Source organism: Simochromis diagramma, unplaced genomic scaffold (genome assembly GCF_900408965.1).
Source record: "Simochromis diagramma unplaced genomic scaffold, fSimDia1.1 OVJJ01000205.1, whole genome shotgun sequence".
NCBI lineage: Eukaryota > Metazoa > Chordata > Actinopteri > Cichliformes > Cichlidae > Simochromis > Simochromis diagramma.
Window position 1 is genome coordinate 3,193,395 of NW_024386782.1, and position 10,796 is coordinate 3,204,190.

The following is a 10,796-nucleotide window of genomic DNA, read 5'->3' on the forward strand; positions in this document are numbered from 1 at the left end:
ATATTGTACATATAAATTCACACTGACTGGCACACGTACACTACGTTAAATGTCATCATTACATTAAGCTCAGCTTACAAATGTTTTCCTGAAAGGTCGACTTTCACCGATCCTAAAAATCAGGTTACGTTTAAATTATGCAAATGCTATTAAAACAACATTGTCACAAGATGGAATTACACAAGAACATAAATCAGCTTTAAAATTGTCTCATTTTACTCTCAGTCATTATGTAACATTAGTCCAGTAATTAGTTGCCATCTCAAGTGCAGAGTCAGTAGCTGTCAGTGAAGTCAGTTCTGTATTCCTTTAGCTTCATCATGCACGAAAGCTTTCTTTCCGTGACTATAGCCGTTTCCGTAAGATGGGAAACTGTGTTTATCCAAAACAGTATTTTTGTCACTGTCCCGTGAAAATGGCTTTATCTCAAAAGCATTGGCTGGAAGCTTTTGGGCGGAACTGATGGACATGTCGGTTTGAACTGCTTTATGTACGGGTGGCTTAAGTCCAGGTTTCTGTATTATTGCAGGGAGGGCAAGCTGTTCCCTCTGGGACTTCTTGTCTTCCCACAACTTAAGCAGACGACGCTGGTTATTTGTCATATCCTTGAGATTTTGCTGTAATGACTGTACTTGATCCTCTAAAAGTGTTTTAGAGGTGACTGTATTTGCCAACTCTGAGGTCAAGCCATCAATGGTCAGACTCAGTTTTCCAGCCTTTTCCACCAGGGAGTTGCACTCACGTTCTTTTTCATGCAAGTCATTGATTATGTCCTTGGTGGTCTTTCCATTGAACTTAGGGCTGCACTCAAGTCCAATTTCAGTACGAAGAGCCTTCACCTGTTTCCTCAGCTCCCTGTTGTCCAGAGCCAGAGTCTTCAGTTTCTGTTTCATAGCCTCTGTTGAACGCATCCTTGACTCATACTGCCTGAGCTTCTCTCTGAGAACGCTTTCTTTGTGCATGGCATCATCCCTTTCTTTCCTGCATTTCTCCAAAAGTTTCAGCATCTCAAATTTGGACACTTTTTCACCTTTGCCATTTGAAGTGGCCATCCTATGGAAAGGTCTTCAAGTCACAATATATATGTCTATAGCTATAAAAAATAATTAAGGCATTCCCCAAAAATGAGAACAAATAGCAAATCAAGTCCTCCTGTGTTGTGCTGATAAATCTACAAGTATGTGCAGCTGTCTAGACTTCTGAGACTGAGGCAGGTGACATTCCTCCAATAGGGTTACCTGTTTGACAGGCAGCTCCTGTGTAACTCAAAGCTGGGGCTAGAATGACCATTAATTAGGACGCCACCATCCCTTTGACAAAGGTTCAAGTGACACTTTTTTCTGTTTTGTTAATTAATCAAAAAAAAGTAGCTCTACTTAATTAGTGGAAATATTAAGCATAGTCTTTACGTAGGTTCACTGAATGTAAAGTGCTGACCACACACCGTGTGCCTGCATGTGGTCAGCTTTGGATATATACTGTGAGATTTTCCACTGCGGGTGATCTGCGAATCCAAACGGTGATACGGCAGATTCTATCGGTTTGCTCGACCACGTGACAGTTTAGATGGATGAGCTGGAAAACGGTAGCAGCAGCTCACTTTTAAAGTTAATCTCTTTGAAATGTTCATCTTATACCTATTAGTTACAATCTCTTCTTTAAATATTTAAAATGTCCAATTGTTGACATGTATTGGAAAACAAAGTAGTTAGAAACCCAAAGAAATAAGTCACGTTGCACATGGACGTGAAAGCCGGGGTGACTCAAGGCTGCCTAAAATGAAGAATCACATGAAGTATTTTAAGCATTCATCCAATGCAACCACCCAGAGTTCAGAGTATGACTGTTAGATAGAAAGCACTTAGACATACAAAAAAGTGCTTGTATGAATGTGTGAATGGGTGAATTAGATATGTTGCATAAAGTGCTCAAGTTGAGTAGAAAAGCACTATATGAGATTTAGTATTTAATTAATATTAACTTTTGACCTATGACACCTGGGATGGATATCAATTTTCTGCAGGCATGACAAGAAACAATTAGGCAACTACTTATGTTATATAATATAAGGAAACCTGTCTCAGTTTGTGTTAAAGATCTGCAATGAACTAGAAATATAAAACAATGACATTCAAATACAGCATTTCCCACAATAACCATGTTTTATTTTTCTCCATGAATCAATAAATTCCACACTTCCGATCAAAAACATTACCAAATTAATTCCAGAAACACTTACATGACCATTTAAAAGTTTAGCACAGCTCTTTGGCATTAGTTGGGTGGACTTGTAGAAACTTAAGAGTAACGTACAACAGCTCCAAGTGTAATAACGCTAGTCGTTGGTTAACACACCATATGTATAATTGTTTACACAGAAAATTCTGTTTACAAATGATTCATTTCCCATTATAGGAATATAAAAATACATGCCATCGATGCTGTCACCAGTTATGAAATGTGTTGTTATAGAAATATTTAAAAATGTAACTTAAGTATAAAGGTCATACTAAAATATACAGTTTTTGTTGTTTTAAACCATACTCCATTTATATGCATAAAGTTTAGAATCCAGCACCCGTAAAAAGAAAACAAAACCCACACGCTTGCTATTATTGTGCATTTTCAGATGTCACACAGCTGATCCAAACACGCACTCAGGATACAGGGGTTAAGGTGTTAAGACCGGATGTACGAGTTCAGGTGAAATTCAGACGTTGCATGACTTCATCAGCACAGCAACTTGATTCTCTCTAATAAGGCAACATGAGAGCCTGCAATTTCAAAGAAAAAAAGAAAAAGACAAAAAAGGGGATAACACTTGCCTTGGCACGGCAAAATCATGTACAGGAAGTCCTGTGTCAGATTTAGTAGGTCAAAGTGACACACATGTGAGCCAAAGCTCCAAAAATGGGTCAATAATGTATTAAAGTCCTCCTTTGTGACACTACTGAGTGTAAATATGCAAACAACAAATGAAATAAACACAATGTAGATACATATTATAAATACATATCAGATTTTCAGTGTATATGTAAAAGCTTAAAAAGCTTCTGTGTCACTATTGGTACCTCGAGACAATGCAAGTCTTTCATGTCGTCGAATTTGTTGGCTTTACCGTCTTGTTCCCTGGAATAGTAAAAAAGTAGGCCTGCAAAAGAAAACCCAAATGAGTAAAAAAAGTGTCAAAGAACTTGTGCAAAGGAGTACTGGCAGGGCAAAGACATGTTATGAGAAACTGGTAAGCACGAAATCCAAACTGTGAGTAAGTGTGAAGCAAATGTTCAGGGGTAGAGAAAAGAATACAGGATTTCTGGAAGCCATTCATCTTGTTAAGCGTTCAGACATGGCTTAGTTTGTAGACTAATTACTTCAGTGTGGTGGGACATATGATATCCCTGAGGACCGGACAGTATTCATGATAGGAAGTTTACTAGCAGCCCTTTCTCACACCATGTAGTAATGTAGTCATAGTTTCCGCTGAAACGCATCTCCCCAGAGGGATTCAACTTGACACTATAAAGCATATTTGTTTCCCAAAAACCCACAGAGGAGTCAAATGCCAAAATATCAGTGTAAGTGATCGGATCTGCGAATGGCGAATGGAGAGGTGGGTTCAAAACTAGGCCATGCTGACATCACAGAGGATAAATTAGAAAGAGTCAATCATTGTTATCTAAATCCAGATGGATAAGCGTTATGAAATAGATGGATTAGCACAAATACTATTTTGTCATTAAATATCAAAAGTAGCCATATTTACCTTACAACCAACAGCCAGCAGGATGTTGAGCAACACAATCACAGACAGGAATGCTATCATAACTCTGGGGTGGTCATCTCTGACTGCAGGCCAGAAAGTCAAAACCAGTACTGAGCCAGAGAGGCAGAGTGCCACCACAATGGTGCACCAACTCAGCCAGTTAAAGGGGAGAATCCACAGAACCTTGATTAAGAAAATAAAGTTAAAAAACTAGAAACCAGCAAATCATGTAATTAAATATGTATCTGCTTTTAGGGGGTTATATAAATGCCTAAAACTTAGTATAGTGCTTCATTTGTTACTACTAGTTTAAAATGAATAAACAAAACACAAGACAAAACAAAAAAACAAAATTTCTTACCACTGCAGGTATATATATTGAAAGAGAATAGCCGTACACACAGACAATCTCCATAAAGGCATATGACACCAAGTTCACCATTTTATTGTTTCTCCATAGCAGAAAACCCCAGACGGCAAGAGGCACTAACCAAGCATAGCTGAAGATTATTGTTGCAGCAATGGTTACTGGAAAACATAAAGAATCAAAACTCAGTGTGAAATGGCTGTTTCCCTCCCATATTTAATGTAAACGTGTATTAGAGTAGGGCTGTTCGATATAACGATATATATCGGGTGACGATATAAAAACAAACGTCTATCGTTTCATTTTACGCTATTGTTTGTTTTGTGGTGTCGCAAAATAAACTGTTTATGGCAATGTTTTTTCATCGCTTTGATCATTGATGGTTTTGATGGTCACTATAGTGGCTATATTAATTTCTTAAAGTTCTCTCTTTCTCTCATATTTAATATAACCACACTACTGGCCTGTTTGTATGCGTTGTCGTTAGCAACAACGATGATAAAACCATCGCTTGTCCGCTCTTTTATTTTCCACATAAACCTTTCACAATAAAGCTCAAGATCCTGTTGAGACTTTTCAAAATAAACTGAATCACGTGAACGAGTATGCAGAGTATTTACGGATGAGAAGCAAAAAAGAGGAGTCAGGCGCTAAAAAAAATAAACCATGGACTCAAATGTTAGAAGACGCCGTGTAATAAATACTCACAAATAAAACGGCGGCCGTTACAACTTATGTCTAAAAATGTATCGTTTCATGCATTGGTTAAAACACTCGACTCCAGGTAAAGGACGCCCAGCTGGAAACACTTCATGCAAGTCGAGCTCCCCAAGATTCACAGAATTTTCAGAAAATGTAAAATTTTTGTGATTTATATCGGGACGATAAATGTCTTATATCGGGATATGAGATTTTGGTCATATTGCAAAGCCCTATATGAGAGTGAAGAGGAGCAAACCTTTTCGAAACTCTGGGGTATATTTGTAGTCCCGATCGCCTTGGTGGGCCAAAAAGTTGGATATGTTTCCACTTATGGCGGTGGCAAACACAAGAGTGGTGCAAATCCAGAACGGTCCTAAAAGCAGTTGTTACACACATGTAAGTTGTTTCCTTATTGGGGGTTTCCATGAAAATAGCATTTACCAATAGAATACAACATCAAAGAACAATACACCTAGTGTCATACAAAAAAAATCTGATTGAGACATATCTGTTAAAACTATGAAGAGCTAACCATAGAGATCAGGATTTCTACGGAGGTAGACATTAATAAAGTTCTTTCTGGGCCATGGCATCATTGATCCAATTATCCTATCCTTTACCTGAAAGAAATATTAGAAACCACTAAATATGGAATCTGATGAGACCTAGCAAAAATGGTACCAAAAAGTCAGTGGATACATTAGAAAAAAAAAAACTTACATGATGGGTCTCGATGTCAAAGAACCTTTGGTAGTACTCAAAAGACCAAAAAGAGGGACTTTTCTTTTGCCCTGAGAGAAGCTTAAATTCAAGGATTTGGTGAAAAATTAAATTAAATCTTAAAAGTTAATAAAATATATTAAATTCAAAGGCTTGTCCTAACCTCTGCCTGGTCATCATTGGCAAGTGGATCCTCAGTATCAGCTTCAGTGGAGAAACCAGTCGCAGTGCTTTGCTTAAGCTTCACATCTTCATCATCGATGCTGATGGTAGTTGCATCTCTGTTGGCTTCCAACAGATCGCCAGCTTCGTCAAATTCTAGTTAGTTGACATGGATTAATGCAAAATGTCAACGATCGCTTCTTGTGAGTTTAAAGTTTTCACAAAAATAAACAAATACATTTCCATAACACAGTGGAAGATTGACACTCACCCTGAAATTGAAACGGATCATTTTTCGACGCCATTTATAAAGATTCGAAGAGCGAAGTCCGTCTCAAACGCACAGGAAATTAATTGTCACACAAGAGCAACAACTTAACCTCAGGAAGATATGGAGAATGATTAAGACTTCGCACACTATAACCAATAAAGGAAAAAGACGTTATGAGTTAGCTGAGTTAGCTACCAAGTTCTTACTTAGCAGATCATCAACTTTGACAACTATGTAAAATCTGATTATACAGAAAAACAACCATTAAAAGTATCAGTCTTTTTAAAATATGTTTTAGCTATCATCTTTGGAAAATCAATTACCAAATTATCCTTCCAAACCCATAAAAATCACTTAATTTCTGTCGTATACGTTGGCACTTCCGGGAGCAGGCTAGATCAAGGATGTAAACAGGACTTCTTCCTAAACATTTTCAAAATAAGGGTTTGGATTTTTGTTAATTTAAACTACTACTTGGTGAGATCCTGAGAGGTTCATTATAAAGTATGTACACGTTTTCTCATATTACATTCTTGTTACTTATAATGCGCAATTTGGTAAGAAGTTCCTAAAAAAAACAAGCATTCGTTATTAACCATATTTTACTTTGAAGTGAGCAGGCACAGCTGCCAGTAACTTGCTTGCACTGTAGGAACCGCGGCTACCGTAGGAAACCCGGAATATTTGTCATAATACATACAAGTAGTAAAGAAAATGCCGTAAAATGTGAAATATTTGGAGCAAAAAAGTAGTAAAAGAGTTTAACTGCAGGGTTTGGGTGTCCTTTTATACTAATTTTAGCCAAGGACATGATACTATTTAATAGCTAGCTTGTGAGCTACTTCGAGTTTTTGCTGACTTAACGTGCAGCCCTTAATAGTGCGACCTTACTATGGACAATAGCACCATTTATGTCCGAGAAAGAGGAAGTCTTCGTCGTGTCAGCGACATAGTCCTGGCACAGCCAAAGCCAGCGTTATCGTGCAGAAGGACAAATCCGTTTGTGCCCAGAAAAGAGCATTTTATATTCACCTACAATGAAGAGGGAAGTCTGCGATATACCACAAAATCTCTCTTTGACATCACTTTGTTGTTTGTAGTTGACAATATTCATCATGTAGACTCTCTGATTGGCTTCCCTGAACAAATAGGTGATAAACTTTTTGTAGCAGCTGAGGAAAATCGTGTATTCTTAAACCCAGAAATTTCTTCAAAAGCCCTGCAGTTATTCGGTGATGCATATGGAAGCATGGTACTTGAATCACTGTGTTTACGAAACAGGTGAGTCGGGCTGCCACCAAAAAACTGCGAGGTTCCTTTTCTTCTTTACCACGGACAGCTAGCATTTTTTGCTCCTCTTTTATTTCTGCAGGTTTCCACTTCTGCACGAGCGAATGGATGAAATAAAAACATTTCATAATTTGAAGTCTCTGGATTTGTTTGGCTGCAAACTGGGTGACAATCATGAGCTTTTTCAACATCTAACATCCACCTCACTGGCAAGGTATTGCATTCCTAAAGAAATTACATGAAAGATTTAATAAAAGCTGTTGCTAACATTTTTTCCCCCACTTTAGGAGCCTGATTCAACTTTTCATCGGTAGTAACAGCCTGTCAGATGCTGGCCTCCAACGACTGACCGCACCTATCCGTATGATGCACAAGGGACTGGACTGTCTTCAGCTTCTGGATATTTCCTGTTGGTTACCAAACTATTAGTTGATTTCATGGTGATGGCACAAATACCATCCCCTCCAGATTTGAAGTATTCAAAACTCACATCATTATAAAATTGTTGATCAGCTATATTCTGTCTTTTCCAGACAACAATATCTCAGAGAGGGCTCTCGGATACCTCACATGTCTCCCAAAACTTGCAAGTCTTGATGTATCTGGAACCAGTTTGAAGGTATAACATCAACAGTTGTGTGTAACACTTATCTGTGGCTCATTGTTATACTGACATCTAAATGTAATGTATACCTCTAGCTTGGCACAGGATTGAAGGCAACAATGTCGAACCTGTTAGGACTAATTTATTCTGAGAAACCACTGACTACCTTTGATCACTCAAGATGCAAGACAGAAGGTTGGGCTGAGCAGGTAAGTATGTTTAAATGCGGATTTGACATTGATAGAAGAATAGAGTAGTGGTCAGATGTTTACATAAACTCATTATGGGTATGATGATGGTAAAATATTTCCCCCCAAGGTGGAATCACTGTATTGTACACATCTTCAATAACTTTAAAAAACATGTACATGTTTGAATTTATTCTGGAATTTCTGTATTCCACTCATACATACAGCCTCACCAACATTTGGTTAAATGTCCCTTAGCAAGTTGCACCTCAACCAAAACCAATTTTGATTTGTGTTTGGGAACATTGTCCTGTTGGAACACATAATTGTTTGCAAGCTTTAACCGTCTAGCTGTTGATTTGAGGTGGACTTTTGGAGGTAGTGCTCCTTCATTATTTAAACCACTTTGTGCAGTGTACTAGTACCACTGGCAGCAAACAGACTCAAAGCATAATGCTACCACTGCCATGCTTTAGAGTTGATACAGTGTTCTTAGGTTTGAAAGCCTCACCTTTATTTTTCCAAACATACCTCCTGTCATTGTGGCTAAATAGTTCAATCTTTGTGTGGTCTGAACATAAAAAAAATTCTCCAGGTGGCATTTGGTTTTGTTCATGTAGGGAGCAGCAAAATTCAGTCCTCCTTCTTTCTTAGTCAGCACCCTCTTGGTCCATAGCCATTTAAAACTTCCTTCAGTGTGGACCGTGATGCTGGTGTTACAGTCGTTTCCAGTTCAAGGCAGCCTTGGGTATTGGTAGTTTCTGGGTTGTTCCTGAATATCTTAACAAATTTAATTTCATCTGGGGGCGACAGTTTGATCAAAGTACCATTGTTTCAACTGATGATCTTGGAATCTGCAGTTCTTTAGAAATGGCTCCAAGAAACCTTGGAAACTTTTGTAAATCCACAATTCTTCTTCTTATATCTTCATTGACTTCCCCATTGTTCTGCTGATGGTCAAGTCAATGAGTGCTATAAAAACATATTCTGTTTTACAGCTCAAATAAATAATTAAAAGCTCAGAATAACCTGAAATTCATGCCATGATGAATGGATTTAAACTTCTGATCACAACTGTTTTGTTTTGTTTTTGTTTTTTTAAATAACAAGTGTCAGGAAGTAATGTTTGGCATGTTTTCAGGTTGTAAACCAGTGGGAAATGAATAGCTCACAAATGCCAAAACAGAAAAAAGTTGAAGAATCAAGAACATCAGCACTTCGTTTTTGTAAGTTCATCATATTTACACAGTGATGGCCTATTTTTAAATAAATAATTGGACACTTTTAAAATTTGTTTTTTCTGTAGTTGGCAGGCAGAAGTTTGTCAGAACGGTACTGAATGCAACACCTCTGACTCATAAGAGCACGGAAGAGGATAAGAGTGAGAGACTCCATTTCTACAGACCGGCGAACAATGACGTAAGAGAAAAACAGGTTCCCTCCAGGGCAAATGACTTAGAGAATCCCTGCCATGATCCCAGAAAAAGGAGGCTTCAGTCGGAAACGTGTGACACTTCAAATGAAAGCCCTCCGGGAAAATGTTCATCCTCACCAACTCTTACTGCACAGGACATTGACTTGTTGAACAGCTATTAAGGCATGCGTCCAAACTAGCACGCAGGTTGAAGAGCTACTTGAACATGTCAATGAATAGGTTGCCTTTAGACTCAAGGGAAGGAAGATGGTTTCCACTGGTTATAATACAAAAATGTCTTTTGGGATTAAATTGATAAGGTTTGTATATTTTTTAACAATAAAGTATTGTTTTTGCATTAGTCTTCTTTATTATCCATTTTATTGTGCAACAGTAACTTTAAACAGGACAAGGTGGATTATTGTCCTGGGCCTAATCTTGGGGATGTGTTTGGAAGAAATTTTTGCTCATGGGTCCTAGCAAGAACTTTACTTTTCTGGACTTTACACAGTGCAACTCAACTCAAAGGTTCTGGTTTGTTACGGCAGTAGGGGGTGATGACTTCAGGCTTTAAGCAGAGATGATGAGAAGGCTTCACCGGTCTGGGAAACCCACTTCTTTCAAATTAAGCAACCCTAGATTCTTCTTTCATTTTCAAACTTGGAAGTCCATGCGCGACTGGTGCTGATTCAACTTAAATCACTTCGGGCGATTTATATTGATGTTGCACACATTTCTCTAATGCCACAAAAGGTTTTGTCCAACTTTTTTCATGTAACTGCAGAAGTACTGCCCCAGACGTGTAAACAGACTTTGATGTGTCAAGTCTGTGCAGTTCCCCCCTAAAATCAAATTATCACACAGAAAACCTGGAGGCACAGTCGTTTTTCAATGTAGAAAAATGGTACATGTTCCACAGAGAGGGAGCAGCAGATAAATTTGGTCATGATTTTTTCCCCTTATATTCACCACGTAATTGTCTCTTGAGATGTCTTCTAGGACATTTTATTGACAGGTCTTTCTATAATGTTTATAACATCAGGTAGCTAGAAAATTGCTTTAGGAGGCCAATGGTAAAGTAGTCATACAAGAAAATGTTCAAATAAACTTGGTATCTGTTTTTTTTTCCCCTCTGCAGTTGTAAAGCTGTGTGAAGGCGCATTACTTTACACGCGGCCCATCATACAATTTTTAACCTCATAGCAGAGATTGAAGATAAACACTAACACAGGAAGTGTTAGCTACTCTCAGTTTTGCCTCAAAGAGTTTTTATAGAGCTATTCTAGAAAACAGTGAGGTGTAGCAATAAGCGATC

The 10,796-nt window shown here is 38.1% G+C and overlaps 3 protein-coding genes across 4 annotated transcripts; 1 reads left to right on the forward strand and 2 right to left on the reverse strand.

Annotated features, from left to right (window-relative positions):
* Positions 1–10: 10 nt before the first annotated feature.
* Positions 11–2,029, reverse strand: zgc:113691 (uncharacterized protein LOC503529 homolog). Its single transcript, XM_040016596.1, has one exon. The coding sequence runs from the start codon at positions 1,050–1,052 to the stop codon at positions 294–296; it is 759 nt and encodes a 252-aa protein (XP_039872530.1). The 5' UTR covers positions 1,053–2,029; the 3' UTR covers positions 11–293.
* Positions 2,030–2,143: 114 nt separating this feature from the next.
* On the reverse strand, positions 2,144–6,424 carry yipf1 (Yip1 domain family, member 1). 2 transcript variants are annotated; one of them, XM_040016579.1, is made up of 10 exons: positions 6,309–6,424; positions 5,986–6,131; positions 5,716–5,870; positions 5,553–5,633; positions 5,365–5,452; positions 5,089–5,205; positions 4,125–4,291; positions 3,764–3,946; positions 3,072–3,151; positions 2,144–2,774 (listed from the first exon to the last, which is right to left on the reverse strand). In XM_040016579.1, the coding sequence occupies exons 2-9, from the start codon at positions 6,017–6,019 to the stop codon at positions 3,092–3,094; spliced, it is 885 nt and encodes a 294-aa protein (XP_039872513.1). In that variant the 5' UTR covers positions 6,020–6,131; positions 6,309–6,424; the 3' UTR covers positions 2,144–2,774; positions 3,072–3,091. The 2 variants fall into 2 exon arrangements, with proteins under 2 accessions (XP_039872513.1, XP_039872521.1); XM_040016587.1 differs by having other exon boundaries at positions 5,986–6,094; positions 6,309–6,408.
* A 178-nt stretch (positions 6,425–6,602) lies between these two features.
* lrrc42 (leucine rich repeat containing 42) lies at positions 6,603–9,842 on the forward strand. Its single transcript, XM_040016553.1, has 7 exons — positions 6,603–7,266; positions 7,358–7,489; positions 7,563–7,684; positions 7,809–7,894; positions 7,975–8,088; positions 9,209–9,293; positions 9,374–9,842. Exons 1-7 carry the CDS (start codon positions 6,878–6,880, stop codon positions 9,661–9,663), a joined length of 1,218 nt encoding a protein of 405 aa, XP_039872487.1. The 5' UTR covers positions 6,603–6,877; the 3' UTR covers positions 9,664–9,842.
* The last annotated feature ends 954 nt before the right edge of the window (positions 9,843–10,796 follow it).